Here is a 26,528-nt window from a genome sequence, read left to right on the forward strand (position 1 = left end):
TAGGATGCCTTCTCTCGGCATGCCTGCATCTCTATTTATAGCCAATCATAATAACAGCATGGAGGACTAGTGAGTGTTATGCGTGTCTGTCAGAGAAGGCTTCTTGTGTAACCAGGCTTGTTATGGTTGACTGGGCTCATTCCATTCTGCAGCCAGAGTATCATCAGCAATGAGAAGATAAGGAGATAAGACTTTGACATCCAAATGAGAATCCCCCATCCATCAAGCCACCCATCCCCCAACCCAGCCACACGTGGAGCACGCTGAGAGAGAGATGTAGCAGTGGCTCCTCAGCCCAGCCCCTATCCCCCCTCATCTCCCCTCTCTCCCCCACTCCGCGTGTGGTACCCAACTCCTGCTGCCTCTCCCCACGCCCACATAAGGAGCGAGAGGAGAGCGGCCCTGGACACAGGAATAATGAGCGAGTCGTCATAAATAGCTCCATCACTGAGCAGCTGAGCTCAGGAGGAGCCTCATGGTAACGAAATCATCACAAAATCTTTAACCCAGTTGGCGCTCTGTGCCATCAAAGGGGACAAAGCCACTTCACAGCAATGGAGTCAGCGCTAGTCAGCCAGGTCAACTACAGTTCTGGCAAGAAAACAAATGGACTTTTTGGACAAATGGACTTCTTACAATATTTTTTCAACTACCTTTTCAGGACAAAAGTTTATATGTCTCCTCATAATTAAAGGATAATAACATCAAATTGCATTTAGTGAATTTAATAATGAAATTATTTAATAGGGTGAACAGGGCAAGGATGTGAAATTCCCATCCCCGGCTGATTAATTCCTACTCTCGGAAGAGGATGACTTCTCAAGTGACTTCTCTCACTCCTTTTGATCTCTCCACTAATACATTTGGGTCCTCCTGAGGATCCATTACCTTGCATCATCATCATTACGGGTTATCACCACAACAATAAGAACCTGAAGCCCAGCAGGAGCCATTATGCTAATTAAGTAATATTTTCTTATTGTTAATAATCCTTTCAGAACTAATCAGATGATCGAAACAGACACAGGGCAGCACTCAAAAGCCATTACTGTGCTGGGAAACCCACCAGAAAAGAATCAAACAAATATGTCAATCAACTTTTCAGAGACATTTTCAACTCAATTACTCACAAAACATCCTTGAAAAGAAAAAAACAAAGCTCTGTACGAACATGGTGTTCAGCATCAGCGTGTTCAAACAATGAATCAGCCCTTACCTTCTTTCTTGAAGGCATTCAGTAAGGACTTCATCCTTTCCCTTTTTTAGGTCCTTATTGCTTACTGGCGTCCTTGTGATAATCCAGGTGTTTGAGCCCCAAAACAGCCCAAAAAGATGTGGAGTGTCCAGGATCCAGATTCCAGTAAGAGAGAGGGACTATGGAGTGCACAGACTGGGGAGGCACAGTGGTGACACAAACCACCCCACATGATGCCATTTGAGACTCTGAGCAATGAGCACACAGCACACGAGAGCTGTGCTCACAAGTCTCTCTCTCTCTCTCCCTCCCTCTCTCTCTCTCTCCCCACGTCTCCCTCTGTACTTCTTTTCTCTTTTATCACATGCAAAAGCGAGCTCAAGCTGCTTCTTCCATTCCTCCAGGAAGAGGGGGAGGAACAGACCGTGAGGAGAGGGGATAAATATGGGAGTCTAATGACACTGTAGCCCAGCGCTCCAAGCCCCCTGACCTATGACAGCCAACATTTGAAGCAGTGATACAAAAAAAACAAACAAACAAACATGAACATGAACCAAAATATCACAGGAACCCTACATGAGTTATTTATGAACTTAGTCTAAAAAGGAATGCCGTCATGCTATTGTTTTGGTGTTGCGCCCAATGGGCATGTGCAGGAATAAGTGGATCTTGGGGAAGGGAATCTAACCCCTCTTTTCAATGAAACAGCTGGACTTGAAACAAGCCCCCTAGTGTTGCTAGGCAACCCACAAGAGGATGTCTAAATTAGTCAGCGCAAGTTGCTTGGTTGTGAAATGCTGTATGTGGGGTGTCCTTTCACACGATCAGTTCCCATTTCTAATTGGCTTGCTGGAGACAGACAGCGCTTGAGGAACAGTGTGATGGGGAGATAAAGCCAGCTTCTGATGAGGGCACGGTAGGGCTGGCCTGGTGCACTGTAATTCTACGTGCCAAGACCGTAGGGTGAGCACTTATTCAGAGTGCATGCCATCACATTAAGACAGTAGTGCATACGACTACCATGCCATCACTCAAAAGAATGGAATCACTGGGCGTAAGCTCATGAAACATTAAATACATTGGAGCTGTACTTGGTTGTTCTAGGCATAGGGGAAATTGTCTTGATAATAACTAAAAAAGAGCAACTTCAGAATATCCTATCAGTCCCCAACTAATCTCTCTCTTTTTCTCTCTCTTTCTCCAACACAATTACTGTAATATTGAAACCACAACCGCTGATGAAAGGGGGCTTGTGGTTTGATAAGTATCTCCTCTAATGGAGAAAACATCCTTTCATATGTGTCAGCAAAAACCTGCACTGCTCATCCTTGAGCACAGTAACAGATGAATAGACATTCTCTCCCAATTAAGAAGCCCTCGCTGTATTCAAAACAACTGCAGGGCCCTCTAAGGACCAATGCTGCAGCAAAACATCCATCCTTTCATTAAGTCAATACTCATTAAAATCGGAGATGGAGATCGACTGGAACACATGAGAGTCTCTGCTTGGGTTTAAATGCTCTTAATGATCATCATGCGTTCATTACCTGTGTAAGATGCCTCCATAGATCAAAAGCAAATACTACATGGTTTTTTTTAGCACACACACTTTCAAATGCAGATAGAGCCACAGCCATACATACTCCGTGGAGTGTATAGGTTGCTGAAGAGACCGCACATTAATTACAGGCATTTGGCCCCTGAGCACCCTGAGCAATACGTTTCATAATGACAGAGGCAGCATGCTCTCTGTGAACACACAGCTTGTAAAGGTATAGTCTGACATTCAATTGGCTAAATAATGGATTCCATAATACTGACTACGCAACATCCACTACACAGCTGAAGCAGCATTCACTGTACAGCTGCACATATATGAGACACCTTCAGCATCACTGTTATCTCACATACATACGTGTATACATTCTATACTGTAGATCACCATCTGAAAACAATTTGATTGGCTTTCTCTTTTCACCACCTCCCTCCTTGGACCTGAGCCAAATTTCAGATCCTGTAAGCCAATTATCTTGTAGATTTGGGGAACCATAGCAACCACTGGCTGCCTTTAAATGGGACAAGCATTTACATAGCAAACTCCTAGATGGACCTAATGCCAGCGAGGTTACTCTGGGAATGGAGAAAAATTTGAATTGGAAATGAAGAAAGCGCTATAGATAAAGAGACAACATTCTAATAGAGCATGTGCTATGTTGTTCTCCTAAACATCTAATGCATTTCATTACTTCGCTCTGCAGTGTCTAATGAGCTACTAGGCCAGTATATCCCTTCCCTTCCTCCTTTATAATGTTATGTAGGTTATCTTATTATTTGTTTTATTTTGTTTAATTTACCACAATTATTATACTATATCTCTTGTTATTTCATTGTTACTGTAATCTCGCTTCACTGAAAATGAGGGCTACCCTCAATGAACCTCCGAGAATAAATAAAGATTGAATGAATGAATGAATGAATGAATGGATGAATGAATGATTGAATAAGCTAAGGACAATGGAAATGTGTATAATTAACTAATAAATAAATCCAATAAGGTAGACAGTTCCAAGTCCATTCAGTCTCCTTTGATGTGATGATATTGTAGTGGTTCCCAAAAATGTAGGGCTGTGGTTGATTCACATGCTGTTTGTGATCCTCTATTAATTTGATTCACACGAGAGCCCACTTGACGATCTGTCAGAGAGTCAAAGTAGGGACACAGGGTGTGAATGTGCTACTGACACGTGGAAGACAAGCAGCAGCTCGACCCTCCGTGGCTGTTTGTCTGAGGTTGAAATGAAAGCTCTGCTCTACTGGCAGCGAGGGAACAGGGAGGGAAATGTGACAAGAATGGAGAGTCCGTGATACTCACCTCTGAAAGCCCAATCCTAACTCAGGTGCTTTTCTGAGGCATAACCCAGGTTTAAGTTAAGAATAAATAAGATGGGCTCACTGTGTGTATGAACTGAGCTTTGGCTTCAGAACCAGATATTCTCTTGATTCAGCAATTAGGCCAAACTTCTATCTAGAGGATACAGTCTTTCAAGTTTTGAGGGGGTAAGCAGGATTTACAAACCAGGATCCCCTTGTTAAAGAAGGCCTATAAATAGTCTTGCATGATAGTATCATACTACCGTCTACCTATATAAAACAGGTAGTAATGTATCAATGTGGGAGTGATGACAGCTGCAGTTATTGGTGAGGAGCAGAACACAGGCTGATATGGGCAGCCTCCAGATGAAAGGCATTGCAGTTTTGTAAAGATGTTAGTCTTAAGTTATGCAGTGCTGGGCTAAATATGAGGGAGAGGAACAAGTGCTGTGGGAGTGGTGCGTGCTCACATTGTGCATACTGTATGTGTGAGTGCGTCTCACTTTCTTTCCACCAGCAGACTGGAAGCTTATTTAGGTCAGATCCTCTGAGTGCTGCTCTCTCTCTGTCTCTGTCTCTCTCTCTCCCTCTCTTTCTCTCTCATGCTTTCTCTCATTCTCTGGGTCTCTGGAGCTCTCTAGATAGGTTCAATGTTGAAGGCTGTGTGTGCAGCAAAGCAAGATGACAACATCATGAACGTGCAAAAGATGACTTTATCAATATACAAAATGGCTTTATATTAAATCACTTAAAGACCGATTTGTTTAGAAACACCTTGTATAGGGTAGAAACGTATTCCTGAAAACATGTGAAAGGACTGTGAACGAAAGATCTTAGAGCAGAACACTCTCGCACAAACTGTGAGGTATTGAATTGTGGTGTTAGACCATTAAACTGTACTAATTTTATACATTTTGTGCACTTAACACGGATGTTCCCTTCTGCAGGAACTGCAACCTATTACTCAATGGGACTTGATTGCGAGATCACGTCATCCAATGGAAACTCTCTAAAATTACGCCGAATGGCTAATAGACACATCAGTCCTATTACTGCATGCTCACCACCGGCTGAAACTATAAAGCCCCCTGATGCACGTCCATCTTCCACTTTTTTACTTTGCATTTCAAGTGTCCCCTGTGAAGCTGTTTTAGGGAATGGTTGGAACACATCTGTGGTAAGACAGCTGAGAGGGGTAGTATCTTTGCCCCAAATGGTTATGGCTTCAGCACAGTCAGCAGACAGTGTTTTGGTGTGTTCTTGGGATCTGGGAATAATAGGAAAATATTTACATATGTGGAAAAGTCCTTGTGAATGCCAGCTCATGCGAGAACAAAACCTGGGAAACAGAATTTCCCAGTTGTGTTCTGGTCATTGGTTTGTCATCACTTTGTGATTCCAGTAGTCCAAATGGACTTTGATGTCCAGTGATTTTAATGTGAACTTGCCAATTTGCAGTTTTTGTCACTTGAAAGCTGCATAACCAAGTGTCTCACGTCATACTTTTGAGTAAATACAGTAGTTTATTTAGGATTAATGAGCATATGTTTAAACTTTTGTTGTGCCGTCCATGTTTTCCACTCATTCAGTCTGCAAAGCACATGTACGCTTGCAGTCGCAAGAACAATGTCATTACTGGGAACATTTCCATTATTCCCAGACCTCATGAACACAGCATTAGGAGAATATGAGGAGGTTACATGGAGCAGAATTCTGAATGTCACCATTGGGCGCAGAGGTGGGTGTCACAACTTCCTTAAATGTTATACAACACAACACCCTGGCAAGACCGGTCGGTGGACCAAAGAATTTAATACAGGGACTGGCATGTTCTAGCATGGTTTTAATAAACTTAACTGATTTAACGCATTACAGATTAGACATGATTTTATAGTATGGAGATCTGGTGATGTGGTTTTAATAAACTTAACTGACTTAAAGCATTACAAATTAGACATGATTTTATAGTATGCAGATCTAGTGCCATGGTTTTAATAAAATTAACTGACTTAAACCATTACAAATTAGATAATGATTCATAGTATTGAGGTCTGGTGTCATAGTTTTAATAAACTTATCTGACTTAAAGCATTACAAATTAGACATGATTTTACAGTAATGTGGTCTGGTGCCAAAATTATTAGCCCACAGTGCACTTTATCAGCAGGGCTCTACACACTCTGAAAGCCTACATCTATAGCCAATATCCTAACTGCCTGAATCACTACTGAACACAACATAGAAAATATAAATGTAGCAAAGCTTAGAGCGTACTTTTCAAATGTAGTTTATTTTGGTTGGTGTCACAAAAGCCAGGATGTCATGTTTTTGGTTGTTGCTGTTTCTACATTGGGGACCTGAGGGGCTTCTTGGAGAACTACTGTGAGGATGTGTAGCACTGAGGAGATGCAAGCTGAGATGCAAGCTATCTTTCAATGATCATATCTAAAAGTAGATAGTTAATCCTACAGTAGTTAAAGTCCCTCCACACATATACTATTTTTATTTTTACTTTAAGACAGGGATAGTGTATGTGTGGTAATTCCTTGGTCGGGAAAAGTTGAGCAATGGGTTGGTTTATTTTAAATGTACAATACAGCATACCATTCACATCATGATACAAACACACTGTGACATAAATATTCTCTCTTTCTCTCTCTTCCTCTTTCTCTCTCTCTTCTCTCCCTCCTTCACTTTCTCTCTCGCTGTGTTCTACACACAGTAGATGACCATCTCACATTGCACTGTTTACTGTAATAACATCTAATGATTCACTGTATTAGTCATGCCTCTTCTTTCCTGTAACAAGGCATATGACTGTGTGCTATTTTAGCCAATACAGACATTTGTGTTGCAGCATTTTCTCTTCACGAGGACAAGAAAAGAAAAGACTGTAAGCACAGCTTCAGTGCACTGTGCCTGTGTCATACTGTATGTTCCTTTGTAAAGCACTAACGACCTCAAGTGATGTCCCAAATTAACATCAGGGGCCCTAGTTTGAGGGTGAAAAAAGAAATGGCAACACATGCACACTGTTGCACAGAAAGAGATTTACTTCAGAGTGAGTGTGAAGGTGTGGTCAAAGGCATTTAGTGGGTAAAGCCAGGCCAAAGTTAATTAGTGAAAGCCAATGAATTGTAGCATTGTAGAGTGATTCCTTTAAACTGAATGTGTCAGATGACATTCAAATGTAAGACAATAGCAATACCACCACGGGTAGTGGACAGTGTTCACCAAGTGACCTTTACAAGGGTAATGTCACTAGACATAAAAGAAAATTCCATAGACAGGGAAATATATTTAGGTCAGGTCAGGTCAGATTGGAGCAAAGGGGATCATTATATTTATATATATATATATATATATATATATATATATATATATATATATATATATATATATATATATATATAAAATACCAACGAGAAATACTATGCAAGTTACAAATATAAGATAGATTTTGCACATAGTTTTGTATTTACTAGGGATTAAAAATGAATGGTCAATTAAAAATTAAAAATTAAATTAAAAATGAATGGTCAATTCATTTTTACAAATGTTGTTTTTTTATTATTATTATTTCATGAGGCACAACATGTATTGCTCTTACATTTCTTTGCATACTCCTAAACACAAACATTTTTAGCATTTATTTTATCGGATATAGGTATAGTTAAGGTATAGCCAAGAGTGGTCTAAATCAACCAATAAAAGTATTTCTTAAAGAGGGTATGCCTTTGCTAAGGACATTCTGTGAAACATCTCAAAATGTTAGGTTCCAGCTTAAGGTATAACTTGGCATTAGGAAACCCACCCTGATGCATAAAATGCAGCAGTGATCAGTAACCTACGTGGATGGGGAATGTATAAGGTGTGAGATGCTGTGAGCTATATTGATGTTGATGAATTGAACACCTAAATGAACCTGAATGCTCTTTTGCTCTGTTGCGGTGTAGAAAAGAGATGTTTTTGTGGAGAATGCTAGCACACTTTTATGTGGAGCAGCATTTCTTCCTCTACCATATTCTAATGAGATTACAATATGAGAGGAGAAATAGCAAAATATTTGATCACTGTGTATTGAAATCATGGATGACATTTGTGTAATGCTGCCTGAGCACTTAGTCAGACAAGTTAGACCAGAGTCTTTCAAGATGTTACATTTTTCCAAACAAAATGGATAATTTCAATTAATTGCTAGATTAATTGCATTAGCCCATAACACAGGTCTGTTCCTGCTTCCCTTTTTAAACATAAATGTGCCACATCTTGTAATCTAAAGGAAGGATTTTTTTTAAAGATAGGTAAATCAGCCTTGGGCAGTGATGGTCTGTGATTGGCACCTGCAAATGTTCTCTGTGACAAAAGAATATGTCACCAAGCCTATATCCAAAATCCACGCCTTGACAGAAAGTTGAATTCATTGTGGAGTTTAAGACAACCTGTCCAGACAGAATAGGCCATTTCTGCCAGTCATTTTGCTATCAAACTAGAGACCCAGGTCATTAATTCAGCAGTCAAGTTAGGCTTTATCTGGTCTTGGCTTGGGTTGGTTAAGTTAAACTGTGTTTGCATTATTGAAATCAGACCACCGTAAAGGATTTGTTGAGGTTGAGGATTTGTTAAGGATTTTGACTTTTCAAATGTGAAACAACTTACCAATATCAGCCTCTTTGTGGTTTTTGATGTATTCTGCCAGTTCAAAGTTTCCAGCAATAATAGCCACCTTAAAGAAAAAAAAAAACAGCAGCTATTAGATATAAGATGTTGTAAGGTGCAGAGGCAACAACATAATCTCTATTGATCTACAGTATCCATCTTTTTATCTTTCTCTCCCACAATTTCTCAATTTGTCTATCATCCCACATCTATCTATCCTTCCATGAGAGAGCGCCATTACAAAACCAAATGACTCCCTGTTGACAGATCCAGTCAAGATCTCTTCTGCATCTCCTCCACTGGATGAGCAGTGGTGTAAACAAAATGAAACCCAAATGAGAACTCTTTCAGTGGGTGGACGATGTCAGCACAATAGCTGAGTCAACTGCATTCCGCCTGACCCCGGAGAGACCATACCCAGATCCCTCTTGCATAACATGGCCTGCTTCATCTTCAGTGTTGCACGGAGGGGGAAGATATTGTATAAAGCCCTAAATAAAATTCAATGACAAGGCCAACCGGTCCAGCTCTGCTGCACTGAAAATGAAAAATCGTCTGCTCCAGCACAGGGACATAGGCACGTCAGAAGTGCCTAGAAACAGAAACCCATTCAGCTTTGGAGAGGGTTTCTGTAAGGAAAGGATGAACTTATTCTGATACAGAAAGATAAAAACGGATCAAGACACTTACCATTTTCTCAGGTAAGCCATTTCCTTTACATATCAAAAGTGCATATCTGCCAAAATATTCCGAAAGAGATGTAGGCTACATACAGTCAGGGTTACTTCCACAATATACAAATTAAATTATATTTTATTATTTTATTTATTATTTTATACAAACATAATTACTCAAGTTAATTACATGTTTTTAATTATACTTGTCATTCACTTTGCCTTAATCTTCCCTTTGATGCCCTTTTTGCTTGTAATTATGAAAAACACATTGAATTGCCTCAGTGTATGAAATTAGCAATAGAAATGCACTTACTTTCTTAAAACTGTACAATTTATTTTGCCGTTTCACAATTGACAATTTTCAGATAAATGTTTTTTTTCTTCCAATCAGTGTATTGAAATGTGAAATAACTTTGTAACAACTGCCATATTAATGGTTCATGTTTTGTAACTGAATGGCAGATCAGTACCCCAATTTGTCTATTCCGAGCTCATACAAACTCCAAAAAGTTCTGAAGCATCTGTGCTTCTGTTAAATTGTACTGACAGCTGCAGACAGTGTTAGAGAGATGATAGACTTCACAAAGAAAGCAAGAAACATCACAAACCTGTCTCAACCTCTGTCAAATGTGATAAAACCACACACACCTCTTCAGCTTGAACCTGATATCACATACTATTTTAAAGAAATATCACTATACTCAGCTCAACACAAAACACCCAGTAAAAGTAGGATAACCATATTTGGGGTTACCCTACTTTTAAGAGTCGCCTTCATTACAGTCAGCACAGGGCTGTGTTATGTAGAGAGGACAGCCATTAAACATTAAGAGTGAAGAGAGACGTATTGGTGGTAAGGGGGGTGGCAAGATGAATAGGAGGAGGCTGGTGTGAAGGCAGAGGCACAGAGGACACACAGAGCCAGAACCTATCCCTGCTTTTTTCCAACCATCACCTTGTTCAACCAGGCAGCCTGCAGAAGTCCTTCAGTGGGAAGGCTAATGCTTTAAAAACGTCTCAGACGAGACCGGGATTTAAGGAAGCAGAGAAGAATGCGAGCTCATTTGAGCAGTGCTCAGTATGAATAATACAGATCTTACACCACAAAGCCACTGAACTGGGCAAAGGATGCATGTGGAACAAACCACAACACTCCTAGAGCTGCTGGGGGGGGGGGGGGGGGGGGCAAATAGCATCAGAGGCTAGAGCCAAAACACAACATTTTAGTAGGACTCACTGATCAGTGGCATGATCTCTGACAGGAGAGGGAGACTCCAAGCCCAGAGGACTTCAGTGGAACAGACCAAAGCAAACCTTCTCCAGGCTGAGTGTTTTTTCTTTCCTGCTCCTTTTGGAGGGCTTACATAGCATTTGACTGTTTTTTAAATAAGGAGCACAACACTTGGATGTGCATTTACAGAAGCTAATGGACTTGGCTATCTCTCATCACTGACAGAAGCTGAGGAGCACAAGCCAGGCATCACGTCATCTGTGCCTAGTAGGATGCTGTCCATCAATATGCACACACTGTTGCTAAAAATAAAACAATGTGGCAATATGCAGAAATATGAATAATTCTGCACAAGCAGTCATTTTTCTTGCAATACTGTCTTACATAAGACCACATTTCATAACTGAGGCAGATTCTTCAGTGATTTTAGTCATGAAGGTAAAATAATCCACATTGTCATCACTACCATATGTGATCATCTTCCTCACTGCTAACATTCTCAGGGTTAGTGTCTGATCAGGTGGAAATCCAAAACACCACAGATGAGTACATTCTCATTGATCATCCAATCAGTCTTACATGAGTTGCTCCTAATGCTCTGTGTATTATAGCATGCATATCAATAGCATGAAGTACAGAAGAGCATGAGAGTGTATTCGGATCCGGCGTCCTCACCTGAAAGGGGGTTTGTCCCCGATGGTTCTTGACTTCCTTGTTGGCTCCACGCACCAACAAAACTCTGGCACAGTTTTCCTTTAGACAGAAAGGGAGACGAAAAAAAACAGCATCGTTGAGAGATTTCTCTCCTCTTTACAGCAAGCTGTGATTCAATCAACAATATCTTGAGATGATGTAGTGCACTGCACTGTCTATACTTCTATCAACCTGTGCACCTCGTGGCTAGAGAGAGAGAGAGAGAGAGAGAGAGCGAGAGAGAGAGGAGATTAGGCCACTTCACCTGGACTGGTCTGTGCAAACAGGTGAATGTGTGGCTGTTCAGGCGTGCGTTAGACAGAGCCGAGTAGAAAAAGGAGGGAAAGCAGAGAGAGCGAGAGAGCGAGCGTGTGGAGCGATGGCACAGTGGCTCTCCAGCCCACTTCTTCCAGCTGGATTCAGCAGCCCACCCACAGAATGTTTCACCATGAAGACAGACACACAAACACATGCTCTCTCTCTCTATATATCTCTCTCTCTCACACACACACACACATACACATACACACACACAAATACACACACACACACACACACACACACACATACACACACCTCCGCTGCAGTTCATCCCACCTCCACACAAATGCTATCTCCTCTGCTGATGGCAGGGCTTGCTATATGAATAATCAGACATATAAACATTAGCTACAATCCCTAGTAGCCTGTTACTACCTCAAAAAGCAATGCACTGAACAATGATAAATGTATGAGGTAGAGCCTGGCAGTGTGCATAAAATAACTTTAGTTTACTACATGCAACTTAAATAGTGCTACATGTTACAAATGTGTCAAGAGCCTCTGCACAGTCTGAGCCTCTGTCTTATTGGGTTACTGGTCTGACTAAAGACCAAAGAGCAGCTGATGGAGGATTGTCTATTGGTCTCATGTGGAGAGTGACCCCTGTGATGGAGGTACCACAGGATCAGCACTCAAACAGCATCCTACTGGCCTAGTGGAAATCCACCATCTGGAAATCAACTGCCTGCTGTTTCTCTCTGTCTCCATCTCCATATGGCTCTGTGTGTATGTGTGTGTGTGTATGTGTGTTTGTTCAGAAGGTAAATTATGGCACAATTAAAGCAGCATAATTACAGCTATCGTATCTGATTACTGTTACAAATGGCAGAGCAATCTGTTGCAGCCAGGGATACCCAAGAAAGAACGCCTCAAAAACTACACACTTCGGGTAAGACAAGTAACGATACCACAGCCCATTATGAATATCCAATACATTCTGTGGTATTCCAAATAAGTTGTTAAATGGCAAATCAAGGTAAGGTCCCAATAATCCTCCTGATAAAACTGTTGTATGGCTTTGTTTTGCACAGAGCATGAAGTCATAGGGACCTTCAATTAGGAGGTTTATCCTAATAAAATTCCTCTGATGAACTCACTCAGGTTTGTTATTAAACCATGTATGTGTTATATACCATATAGCCTCTATTCTGTATAGTATTTAACTTCAGAGGAGGTCGGAGTGTGGTATTAAAGTCAATAGCAATGAGCTTCTCACTGGCTGTCTCTGTTTCTCTCTGCATGACTACAGTGAGGTCAATCTAAAATCACAACAAAGGTCAAAGAACCACATGTGCATCATGGTGAATAATGCCCTAACGTCATCCACTTCCCAGGTCCCACCCACGCACTGAGGCTTGGGCTCTCAAAGCCAGTTGGACTTTCATGGCATTCTTCCATAGAGATGTAGATGCAAGATTTTATGTAGTAGTATAATAAACTCATTTAAAAGTTTACAATGTTTAAAACGTTTTTTTTTTATGTATTTTGCCACCTTAATGGCAAGAATTCTGATGAATCAGGCTTACTAGAGATCTGACATGCTTTTTGGATCAATGAACCTCTGAGTGGACTCGTGGATTTCTTTCTGAGGTCAAGACTGTCATCATAATTAATTAACTAATTAATTAATTAATCTCCCTGCATACGAGGCTGCGACCTGGTCTCCAAAACTGAGTGATGTGACTAGGGAACATACCGGGCTTATCAATTTGGATTGTTCCCGATAAGGAAATGGTCATATAATAGAGCACAGGCGAATAAAGCATTTCTACATCACAACTGTTCTCATTTGCAGTATGTTACTTCCCCTGTTAGCAATCTGGCAATACACCTGGAAGATGCTTGAAGAAGTTGACCAGTCAGAGAGAAGCCAATTCAAATTGAATATCAAAATAAAAGGTCAGATGCTAAATAAGCCTATTTTTTCCTACAGTATAGGGTTGCATGCTAAAGAGAATGCTAGAACATCATGAGAACATCTTGCAGACGTTACAAAAGCATCTCAGGGAATGTTATAAAATAATTTTTAAAAGTGAATGCCATGGCTCCTTGCATGTTTATCTCTCTGAGTTATACTGCAAGCCAGAAAATCCACCACAACGTTTTCCCCACCGACTGCCAAGTGGTAGTTATTATGCCAAGAGAAGAAGTGGCTGGCAAATAGCAGCAGAGAGCCCACAATATTGACTCACCTGTTTGTAGAGAGCACAGATGTGCAGGGCCGTGTTGCCCGAGGCATTCTGCACACTCATGTCTGCACCGTAGAACAGCAGATGCTCCAGGTGCTGCACATGGCCGTAGCGGCAAGCCTGTCACCACCAACCACAACAGCAAACACACAAACGGAGTCAGCTAGAAGATGTGTGCATTTTGCACAGGGCTTAGAAGTTTACATTCTTGTGTTTCTGAATATGAGTATAGTTCTAACCGTGTGTAACAGTGACTGTAAAGAACATACTGTTGTTATGTACTGCTCTGTTGTACACCCTCCGACCCCAAAATCAATGCAATTCTTTATTCACAACACTAGATGGCACAGTAGACGAGCTTTGACACAGTTGCAAAAGTATGATCTCATGGCTAGCCATTCTGGTCATGACACCTTCTTTTAACAGACTTCATTTGTCAAAAATGTGCTTTCACCTCTGAGTATGACAGATAGTTAAACTATTTTTCTGGCACGAGGTAATAGGAATCATGCACAGTCCAATGACACCTTCAACTTGTCCTTTGTACAACTACTTCTATTAAAAGCTTTACAAGCATACTTGCAGCAATTAAAGGCTTTACAAGCGCGCTCAGAGCCATAATGCTATTTCAAGTGCATTCACTGACAGTTGACTGTGAGTAGACTAAAAGCTCACCGCAGGTATGCCAATTCTAAGAGGCTCATATTGCTTATGATCATCAGAAATCCCACTGTGTTGAGAGAAAAATACTGAAAGCATTCAGACTAAATATATCATCTCCCTCTCGGAGGTTTAGAAGGCTGTCAGACAGTAAGGGGGAGTGTGAGAGGTGAGAGAGTGCCACCTGGTGGACTTCGTGCCAGCCGTTCTCGTCGTGGCAGGAGACGGAGGCTCGGGCTCGCAGCAGCAGCTCACAGCAGCTGGGGTCGCCCCCCACCAGCACTGTGTGATAGAGCGGCGTCAGGCTCTGGCTGTCCTTATAGTCTGGAGAGGCCCCCAGCTCCAGCAAAGCCTGAGGGAGGAGAGAGGGATGAGCAGAGACAGGAGGAGAGAAAGAAATAAGACGAGAAGTGAAGAGGAAGAGAAGGTGAGAGAAGAGAGGAAAAGAGAAGAGAAGAGAAAAGAAGAGGAAGAACGGAGAAACAAATCTGTAAGATTTCCCATGGGCTGCCGTTTTCCTGTATTCCATTTGCAGGCCAGTGATCAGGGACAGAAGATGAAGGTCTGTTTGCTGCAGTAAACAAGCACAGCACGGATGAGATCTCTCCCTACAAATTCTTGGATTAAGTCATTGCCCCTTAATGCGACACCAGAACATCAATATTTCACCTCAGGAAAATTAATATGCATAGCATACAGTAGTACACTGTGTACAGGAAGGAGGATTGTACTTCATTAGTTTCACCCACTTAACAGCCCTTTTGCCTCAAGGCCATGTTGAACACATTTGGGGCACAGGCTCAACAAGGTCTGGAAGATGCACCCCGAAGATTCTGGTCCCTTCTGGCTGTTTCTTGTATAATGGTGATGGCAGGCCTCTTCTCCAAATGAGGCCTTCGCTACATCCAAATTCTGCTCAGTTGGACGGAGATGTGGAGGCCGAGTCCCATGGCATGCCTGGGCAACCGTGTGGTGGAGCAATGGCCAGAAGCCCAATCACAGCTGGGCTGGTTTCATAAACGAGGCATTTCCAATCTGATGCTTACCTGCCAACTCGACCTGTGCGCACCTGTCTCTGTTGCCAAGATAAAACAAGAGGGATCCAATTGGTTCCCATTTTCACCATATTCTGGTCTTACCATAGACATTCCAGAGTCAATCTGTGCAAGCTGAGCTGAGATCTTCTCATGTGCTTCTTCTCATGTGTTTCACCCCTCCACCCCTACATTGTCCATTAACAGCAATTAGGAACTTAGAAGATAGTGTCACTATCTGTCACACTGAACTGTAACATGCCTCCACTGATGTTGCCGTTGTCCTCAGCCATTGGACTTTGATGGGTGGGACGCTCATGACCTTTTCCTGACACACCTGTGACAGGTGCACAGCTTGGTGACACCTATGACAAAGGTTTGCACTTAATTTCCATCTCACATTTACACTCCTTTGCAGGGTCACAATACAGTCCATAGTCCAGCCGGAAAACGTGGTCTGTTAAAAGTCTTTACATAGATTATTAAAAAGTAAACAACCTTGAAGTAGTTTTTATGTTTATTTTGACACAAACTGGTAAAGGGGGTCTGAAAATATGAATTCACCTGACAATGCAGGGATACAAACATGCCTTAGGCATTTGTCAGCTGTGTTTTTATTTGCATGATGAATTACTACAGTTCATTATTATACTCTATTTGGCTTTAATTGGCTTTAAATTAGAATTTATGTCTAATAACAATTGCAAACAGAGTTAATTAATGCAAGAATTATTTGATCAAGAAAGAAAGAAAACACTTTCTCTTTGTTTATCTCTCTCTCCCTCTCTCTCTCTCATGAGAACCGTCAAGCCACAGAAGTGGTCCCTCAGAGTATGGACTATCTATGAGTCGAAACAGAATATTAATGGGGCATTTATTAGAGTGCATGAAAATGTAATCTACTGTTATCCGATTTCTTCTTATTAAACGATTTTTCCGCGTTTAATGCGGCTTCGACAGTATAATGTAGAAACTTCATTCATTCAAAAGGAAAGGTGTGGAATGTATTTTTCATATTTGTAACTTTTATACTTTTTGAACTATTAATTAAAAACTATTACAAATTTCCCCATAGACTTAACATTGGCGATTATGGCATCACAATAGGGCACTTAGAATCCTATGCCAAGTGTTCCGGCCAGAGCCATATGGTTCCGGCCACCTCCAGCAACTGTCTGTCTCAGGCTTTAAGCATACAATCAGGCTCTCTTAAGACTACAGATCCTGTTCAACTGTTTCCTCTGCCCACAACTATTTCAAAATAAAAGTCTCCACTACAATAATTCCCTATTAAATAATTTAACTATTTAAACTATCCAACTATTTAACTGTTCAACTATTCCAACTGTCAGTTATCATCAACTATGCCTCTAGCCTACTATATTAAAACACCACCTACCTAGCAAAACATTTAGCAACCATTGAAATTAAGCATCTATGTCAGTTTCCATAGCAACCAAGATGATTATACTAGCAAACCACTGTAGTAACTCCTTTATTTCTGATAGTAGCCACCATGGACACCCTAGCAACAACCTAGCAACGACTTCAAGTACCCTAGTAACAGCCTAGCAACCACATTCACAGTTAAAACCTAGCAACCAACATCATTAACCTAGCAACCAGCATAGCAACCACCATAACTACTCTAGCAACAGTCAGTTGTCATCAACTTTGACTCCCATCAACTGTTTCTTCTCCCCACAACTGTTTCAAAATAAAAGTCTTCACTGCTATAATCTCCTATTAAATTATTTAACCTTAAACTATCCAACTTTTTAACTGTTCAACTATTCCAACTGTCAGTTGTCATCAACTATGACTCCCGTCAACTGTTTCCTCTGCCCAAAGCTGTTTCAAAATAAAAGTCCTCACTACAATAATTCCCTATGAATCATTTTAACCATTTAAACTATCCAACTATTTAACTGTTCAGCCAATCCAACTGTCAGTTGTCATCAGCTATGACTCCCGCCAATTGTGTCCTCTGCCCACAACTGCAGCCTGGGCTTTTCAGTCAACTAGTGTGATCAACTCCCAATCTACATTCAACTTTTAAACTGTCTACTTTTAAACTATCAACTTTTATTAAGCTGTGCAACCACCATGTCTGTCCTAGCATCATTTTCATGCACTCGTAATTCCCTGGAATTACATTCTCTAGTTTTTCATGATGCTCTCCCTCCAAGCATGTGTGTGTGTCTAAGCCAGGGGTTCCCAAAGTGGGGGTCGCGGGATGGCGAGGGGTGGGTCGCGAAATGATTTCCATAAATCAAATAAATTTGGAAAAAATAAAATTCTGAAAAACTATGACTGGATAAGATCACCATTCACTGTAACCACCGCAAGTCATCTGTCAGCCGGCATGGAGGACGCACTGGTTGAGCTGTCATGTGACCGCACTTTAAAGACAGATTTTAATTCCAAGACGCTTGCTGAGTTCTGGATTTCAGTCGAGAGGGAATATCCACAGCTATTCAAGGACGTCCAAGGACCGCGATGGACGTACTGACGCCATTCTTTGCACTGACATATATTAAAAACAAATACAGATCCCGTCTAAATGTGGAGGATGATCTCCGTGTGGCCGTCTCCACAATTAAACCAAGAATGGACTTGCTGTGTTCCGCGCATAGCGCACATCCATCTCATTAGATGAGATTAACGCTGAAACGTAGTTGCCAAAATGTCAATTTGCGCAGCAACACCAAAGAATTTTTTGTACATTAAAATATTGTTTCCAAAATCATCAACTCGTAAAAGGGTGAACGGCACTTCTGCATTCTCTTCGCGACCCTCTATCGGCTATAACCGCACATGCAAGTTTGCCAGATCGGGTAGCGGATCTGTAGTTCGATGGAATGGGACATAAGAAACTACAAATTTGACTTGCTTCTGATGTCGCAATACATTATACTTTCATAAAATCATGCAACGTACTCTACCTTGTCTGTATACATCGTTATTTCCAAAGCCAGTGCTGGATAAACAAGCGTGCGTGCGACAGGAAAAGTGCTTTGGTGTTGCTTTAAAATGGAAATTAAAGTAATGTTTCAAAGTTAAGTTTGCACATGACAGCAATAATGTGCACTCATGGATATTATTTTTTGACTAAGGTATTCTGCTTTTATCATATAGTAAAGTTCTATATGTAAAATCATAACAGGCTGCTCTGTTCTTTTGTGTTAAGCCCGTGTTTGCATAAGCCTAGTGCGTATGGCCGGGTGCGCACATTTTATTTTATTTTTTGAATCACATCCAGGGATAGTGGGGGTCGCCAGTCTCTGGCACGGTTATTTTGGGGGTCGCGGGTTGAAAAGTTTGGGAACCCCTGGTCTAAGCTATATGGTTGATCCAACATGTGTAATGAAGAGGCTCTTCCATTGTGCAGTAAACAAATGGCAGCGGATCAGTGTAAAGGGGCTTGCACACTTCTCTGCCACCTCTGCCACTGCTGCACTGACGTAACATGAAGTGGTACCTTCAGTGTGATCTGGTTCTTGGACTGGACAGCTTTGTGGAGGGCGGTCATGCCATCTCTGGAGCGGAAGTCCAGGTGAGCGCCTCCGTGTTTGAGAGCAATGATGATCTCCACCATGTTGTCCAGATGAGCTGCAAGGGTCAGGGGTGTCTCTGTGGAAACAGAGTCTACAGTCAGAACCACCTCTCCAAATACTCAACCCACCAGCAGCAGCAGTTGACTGATTACATAGACACATTCATATGAATTAATAACATTTGTTAAGGTTTTGGGCAGAAGATTAGAGAAAATTATGTAAAATGACAGTTCTCAAGTGGTAACTATCCTTGGGGAATACTGTTATATAACAACCGATTAGGTGCTCAAAGTCAGGGAAAAGCAGTGGAACAAAAACATCCTAAACAGGCTGAAAGATGGACTGAACTGAAAAGGCTAGAATGGAGAAAAACTGATAAAGGCAAAAACAACGCATTTACAATATATGGTACTTTTAGTATTTTAGTTAATATTTTGTCAGTTCTGAAACAGAGCTCTGATAGTATACACTATTTTTTTTGTTTTTTGTTTTGTTAAAATTTACAGCATGCTTTTGCTGTTTTATTCTAGAAAATATAAAATAATGATTTTCAAACCAAATATATTCCAGAATACTTCTGAGTACCTTATGTATACATGTATTGCTACTTCTATATCTGAATAAGATTGCTCTATATAGGTGGTCTATGCTCTTATATTCCTGGGGTTTTCTTTCTCCTGTGAAACAGTCTGCGTTAAAACAGCCGAGTGTGCGTGAGTGTGACCAGGCCAATCTGAGCCGCAGCTGAGGGCAGTGCAGGATGGCGGACGGCCGAGCAGCGGCCGTGCATCCAAAGCAGACACGCGCGCCTGGAGGCAAGGATCTGTGAGCGCGTGGCACCGGATGACCCCGGCTGCCACGGCCGATGAAAGTGCCGCTCGAGCGTAGCCCCAGCGCCCCATAGGGGGTTTCAATTAAACACTTTAGCTGCCAAACGTCGTCAGAGCCCCTTTCGGAGCAGATTTAGCCCTTAATGGGCGGGCTCAGATACCACAGCTACTGAATCGATAATTCTCGCGGGATCAATTAGGAAACGAGGCATAACCAAGCAGAGCTCCCCGAGCCCCCGCCAGTCCACACTTGTGCAAATTTGGATTTCAAAGACAACACGACGTCTTTGACCAGTGAAAGCCATGGCACACTTTCACCACCTTGCTGTTTTAGGTTAGCAAATATTTGTTGAGAATGTATTCCTTTATTTGGGTAGAGGGCTTCCTCCACATGCATAGCTAAACAACATTCATCAGATTTGCATGATTCAATCAATGCTATGCACCAATCTGATCAGAAATTCCATCTACATGCCCTCCGAAAAGGTGAGCGATATGGAAACTATGGAACCGTGGTTTAGCAGAGGATGCTGTGTTTGGGTTCCTCGTAATTAATTTGTGGTGTGGGATATAATTCATTCTGACCCGTATGGGATGCCAGTGGCTAATGTATCTAGGTCACAAAGGCTACTTTAAAGATGGGGCTGCGCATGTTTTTCTTGCATACAGCCAAGCTTTGAACTACTGCCTCACAGGAACATGCACAGTGGGGAGTGGGGTCTCATACCACCCGATTCTGAGTCGTGGTAGTTGGGATCGAGGCCCTTCTCCAGGAACTTGGAAACTTTGTCCAGGTGATGCTGTTGGATGTAGTCCGTGAATTTCCGCAGGTTTGCCTGACAAGCACAAAAGGGAGTGTTGAAAGAGATGACACATGCAGCGTGAGATAAAGAGAGCGAGAGACAGTGAGAGACAGATACGTACTGTAGAGGCGAGAAGAGTGATGGAATAGATGATAGAAGAGTGATGGAACAGTGATGGAATAGTGTGGCTATGGCACATGACAGCAGGATTAATGTTGGATAAGTGTTATCTCTCTCTCTCTTCCTCCCTCTCCTTATCCCTCTCTCTCTCTCTCTGTCTCTCTCTGTCTCTCTCTCTCTCTCATGTAGTTTCTGAGGGACACACATGCAGCCTTTACCAGGCCGGATAAAAATAGCTAGCAGAGCAGCTCCCTGAGCACAGTGCCATCAGAGAGAGAGAGAAAGAGAGAGAGAGCGAGCACAGCTGCCTCTAGGAAGGAGAGAGACCCCTCACACACACACACACACACACACACACACACACACACACACACACACACACACACACACACACACACACACACACACACACACACACTTTCAACTGAAACACACTTTCAACTGAACAGATGTACTAAACTGGAATTTGGGGAGAGTCATCGCAGATGCAGAGTACATGTGTCAAAAAACTCATAAGTGCAGCATTATGCAGGAAAATATACATTATTTAACCCTTGGCACACACTGGAACGTACTGAAAACCCAGCCTTTAATAATTCACTGTAGAGGACTCGAGTGTATGCAGTATATGTCTATAAATCCATTACCCTCACATACCTGCAGGGGACGTAAGTGGCAAGGCATGTCCTCTTGTGTTTTACAGTCTCAGTGTATGATATCATTTTAAAATGTTGGACGTCAGTATTACATAACAACATTTTTTGAGGGAGAAGGACTACACTGTGTATCTGAGTGGTGGCACAAAGTTGGCAGATGTCAAAACTACAGATCAGCCCATGGCCTCCAACCATTTCAATCAGTTATTTTGTGTTACCGGCCCTCAGATCCCTGAGCAAATGAACAGATCAGCTGACACAACCAGTACTGTATATACGACACCGGGAAAATATGCAATTAGTGTGCCTCCCCGATGAAACGTCAGCAGCATGGGGCCTTTGTTCCTGCACTGGCTCCTAATATGAGCCCTTTAGCTGACCTGAGATCTGCTACCCCGCTTCTAGAGAAAAAGGCAAGTGAGGGAGGAGGAAAAAGGAAGTTGAAGAGAGGTACATGAATATTCCAGGCCGTTGCTCTTTATCATTAATTCATGCTGTGCTGGTATTACTGTTGGAATTCATTTCCTCTCAGTTTGTTACAGACATTCAGCTGCCAAAGTCTCTCTGCCTCTTTCAGCTTGCCCCCACACAACCCTGATGATGTTCCACACAGCTAAACAGCACCATGACCAACCACGAGATTCACTGTGACAGCACATCCTGACATGGGCCGCACTGCTGAACTAGGGAATGTTCTAGCAGTCTGAAGTTCTACATAAACTTTTCAAAAAACATGGTTCTTCACACACACAGACACGCACACACACACCAAACATCCATGCACACAAACAGTGTGCAATACAAACAGCATCAAAATCCTCCACCCAGGTAAACAGACGTAAAACTCACCTGAGTGTGCAATTTTGTTATCTGCTTCTCATCCACATTTGGCTGCTGGTAGACTCTGCTCTTGTAGCGAAACTTCAACAGAATGCAAAACAGAGCAGGAGGGCCAATTAGTGGGGATGCAGCGCTCTAGCTACTCATCACAAGTGCAGATACCAGCGGTTCATGGCACCGCACAGACTCACTACATCCTGTGGCGTACAGAGAGAAAACTTAAAGCCCCCTGCTGCTGTGTACATTAGGGGTCTGATTTACAAAAGCCTCGGAAGCTTTAGTCAAAGTGAACGAAAACATAACAAGCCTCTTTCATGTTAGTGCTCAGCAGAGGGTGGTGGGGAAAATATCTCATTTAAAATCAGGAGTCATTCTGACATACATAATAGCATAAAGCATGGCACCTCATTACTGAGCATTCACTCCAACCATGTAGAGTGTTGCAGGTAAATGAGTGACCCTACCTCCAGAGTGGGGATGCCCTTGTTGGTGGGCAGGGCATGGTCCCGGAGGAGCCGCTCCTCGTCCAGGAAGCCGCTCTCGCGCCCGTCCACGGCCGGCCGGAAGAGCCCGTAGTTGAGCACGTCCCGCAGACTCTGGGTGAGGGTGCAGAGGATCTCTTGCTTTGCCACCCACACTGTGGCGTCGGCTTTGAAGCGCATGGATTTCTGCTCAATGGAGTGAAGAAGTCAAGTCAGTCTCAGTTTATGGCTCAGCAGCTTAGACAGCAGCAGAAAAAAGAGCTTCAGGAACCCCTTGAAGCCCCCCCACCCCACACCTCCCCGCACCCCACCCCACCCCACCCCCCACCAGCATCTCTCCATAACCTTTGTTTACTGCAGTCAACCCTGCAGCTAATTACACAACACTTCGTAAGAGTGAATGCAAATGACTGTATGCTACCGTCTTTTCCAAGCTACTGCTGTCCATATTTGTTTACCACCAGCTAAATTTTAATCCCCAAACAGCAACTGTTGATAAAGCAAAAACAAAAAGGAAAGGACAGGTCACTTAATTGAGGACCCTGCTAAAAGAGGTTGCCTGTTTTGCTGCAGTGACTGAGTCACAAAAACAAAAACACTTCACTTCTTTTAGACTAAAACAACGACCTTAAAACCAAAATAATGACACATATTTCCACAGAAGTTAATTCTCAGCCTCAGGTCATGACACGTGTGAATACTTAAAATGAGGCTCAGTTTTCTGCATGTAGGATTGTGTTCGCTCCACAGTCGTTAAACTACACTAAGCAATGTCACTTCCAGTGAAAAAATCCTCATTAAAAAAATATGCTGAGAAACTGAGTCCTGCTTTGTCAGTGGTTATGTTCAGCTTATTATTCATTTCCTTCTATGAGGGTCCTTTGACTGTACCTATAAAATCTTAATTCAAAACGAAACACCGGCCACTGCTGGCATCACTACCTGTCATGTACAACATGCACTTACTATACGGATTAAGAAAGACTGATTTTAATTGGGGGACAGAGGGTTGAATACTCCTGAGAATTCAAAAGCTCTCTTCTATATGATTAATTAAGGAAGGGGCAAAGGCACTCTTCTCAACTTCAAATGACTCACTGACATTATCTATCAGCTTTGATGAAAAAATTTCAACTGCTGACACCTGTGTTCAATGTCAGCTTACTTTAAACTGAAACTGTGCCACTGTCATGATATAAAAGTGTATGAAGTCTGGAAGCTGAGTCACAAGAGGGTATTTGAACAAAGACTGCATTTACAAAAGGACTCTAGCTTCTGCAACAGAAAGCCTTGGAAAAACAAACATCTAAAGCATGATATCCCAGAGGAGGCAAAAATGCAGGGTAATAACATCTCTGCTTGTGCATGCGCAAAAACAGTCTAGTTTTCAAGGAAGACAACGTGGATGGATTCTACCTAAACAGACTGTATTAGAATCTTATTTTCTAATCTTGCAGCATCTCATTAATCACTGCTGTTAGGTTCTTGATTATCTCCATTCACAGTGCTAAGTACCTTCTGTTGGCACATTATCCGAGGCACTCCTGCTACTCCTGCCATAAACATCCATCTCAGAAATCCCAATAAATGTTACATTTTCCAGATATGGTCTCTGAGCAGATGTTTCAAGTTCCCTGCTGAGATCTTGACACCAACACATTCATTATTATCATGTTTTCAGGAGGGGCGGCCGATACTCACAGACTGCTGCAGGTCGGGTATGACCAGACAGATCAGCAGCGAGTCCGAGTCAGTGCTCGGGTCCAGGCGCCCGCTGCTGGGCCGCGGCATGGGCTGGAGCTCCTCCCTGGAGCTCTCCGACTCGGACCCCGCAGAGCAGTCGGAGAAGCTCTGGGCCATCTCCTCGCTGGACGTGGGGCTCTGAGGCATGGTCATCTCTCAGTGGAGCCCTGGGGGAAGACATGGGAAGCACTCAGCGAGAGGAGAGCACCTGAGTGCTATAGAAATGCAGATTAAAGACATAGTCCATGATTCTGGCAAAAGGTTGCTGATACTTGGCCAGTCAAATTACACCCTACCTCCTATAGTCCAGTTGGGTAGTGCACATATTAAGTCATACCGTTACCGAGGTGATAAAAGCACCAAATATTACATGCAGCTTCTTTAGGACCTCTTGGATGATTACAGCCTAGGAGCCCAGCTGAAATATTGAAATTTAATGTCAAATCACTTAAAAACAATATTCATGAAAAACGTTTTTGTTTTTTTCCTCTCAAGTAAAACGTTCAGGGTAATGGCCTTTTAAGACAACTGAATAAGCTTCCTTTTGTTAATTTGTGCTCAGGCCAGTAGATCTTCCAAATTATAAGTGTAAAATAGAGTTCCAAGACACCTTATACCTTAAAAAACCTCAAAAAGCCCTGTAGGCTATAGGCTAATATAGGCGGAATTATTAAAAAGCAGCAAAAATGTTATGAGATCTTGGTTTCCTCTTTTATTTTTCAATTCGACTAGGTAATTCATATAGCTACTGAGTTCACAGTTTGGTCATTAGTTTTATGTTAGGCTGCATCACATTAAATCCTATTTGTGTGTGACAGTACAGCTAGATGTATTTTCAGTTATTTTGGTTCCGTTCCATGTTAGTGGAATGAGGGGTCTAAAGGCATATCTGTTTAACATGCACTTCATTAAGCGCTTCTTATGCGTTATGGTTTATATCATATTGTTTATTTTCATTAGGCTGTTGATTGATGTTGTTTTCATTGATATTCTCTTTAATGTAATCTGACCATGCTATTGTTACTGTTATAATATTATTGACTGAATGGACATTATTGTTAATTATTGCTATTTTCCTTCATTTTCATTGTTTAATTCATTAGGCTATTGATTGATTTGACATTGTTGTAACTCATAACCCATAACTATAGATTAGGGTTTCTCAACGGGGGCGTTTGGACAATGTTGGGGGGCGCTGTGAACGAGGTGTAGAGAGGTAATGGGGGGTGTTAATCAAAGTTATTCATCACAACGTTTAAGCTTATGACAGCCACAGACCTGTCAACCTGTATGCATTTTGCGTATCTACATGTAGGAGTGAGAAAGAGAGAGAAAGTGACGAGACCTAGTGATGGGTCTCTCTTTGTGCTATTTTTGCAGACCTACCTATCAGTTGTTTGTTAGGACAGGCTTTATAGTCTCTCCCTCTCTTTCATTATGCAAAATAGGGCCTACTCATACACTGTAAAATCTAACAGCCATCCTTACTTAAAATGTGTAAAATGTAACTCAGTTTTTGTCTTTTGTTGATTATGTTGATTTTGTCTTTTATTTTGAGATTACTTGCCTAAAATGAGTGTGATTTAATGTTGAGGTGGAAAAGTAAACATGATCATTTAAATCAAGTAAACTATACTTGTATACATGTAATTTATGTTGATGCACCACACTATCAAGTAGATGACTATCCAAAACACCCTAAGTGGGGGCAGCCGTGGCCTACTGGTTAAGGCTTCGGGTTTGTAACCGAAGGGTTACCGATTCAATCCCCGACCCAGTATGAAATGGCGGGGGAAGTGGTTGAGCACTGCTCTCCCATGCCCACACCCACGGCTGAAGTGCCCTTAAGTAAGGCACCTAACCCCTCACTGCTCCCCGAACGCCGCTGTAGCAGGCAACTCACTGCTCCGGGTTAGTGTGTGCTTCACCTCACTGTGTGTTCACTGTGTGCTGTGTGTGTTTCACTA

General features: G+C 42.1%; 1 protein-coding gene across 1 annotated transcript in view; it reads right to left on the reverse strand.

Annotated features, from left to right (window-relative positions):
- The window catches only part of shank2b (SH3 and multiple ankyrin repeat domains 2b), a 70,380-nt gene extending 45,666 nt beyond the window's left edge, over window positions 1-24,714 (reverse strand). The window contains exons 1-9 of the mRNA XM_076265420.1: window positions 24,520-24,714; window positions 22,801-23,004; window positions 22,346-22,417; window positions 20,645-20,753; window positions 19,012-19,163; window positions 14,681-14,848; window positions 13,840-13,956; window positions 11,309-11,386; window positions 8,726-8,792 (exon numbers count right to left, since the gene is read on the reverse strand). Coding sequence (XP_076121535.1) covers window positions 8,726-8,792; window positions 11,309-11,386; window positions 13,840-13,956; window positions 14,681-14,848; window positions 19,012-19,163; window positions 20,645-20,753; window positions 22,346-22,417; window positions 22,801-23,004; window positions 24,520-24,714 — 1,162 coding nt within the window. The remainder of the gene's footprint in view (window positions 1-8,725; window positions 8,793-11,308; window positions 11,387-13,839; window positions 13,957-14,680; window positions 14,849-19,011; window positions 19,164-20,644; window positions 20,754-22,345; window positions 22,418-22,800; window positions 23,005-24,519) is intronic.
- Between the last annotated feature and the right edge of the window lie 1,814 nt (window positions 24,715-26,528).

This window comes from Alosa pseudoharengus, unplaced genomic scaffold (assembly GCF_046254945.1).
Source record: "Alosa pseudoharengus isolate Yale_2024_CS ecotype anadromous, Long Island Sound unplaced genomic scaffold, YU_APseudo_1.1 YU_APseudo_1.1_scf_10, whole genome shotgun sequence".
Taxonomy (NCBI): Eukaryota; Metazoa; Chordata; class Actinopteri; order Clupeiformes; family Clupeidae; genus Alosa; species Alosa pseudoharengus.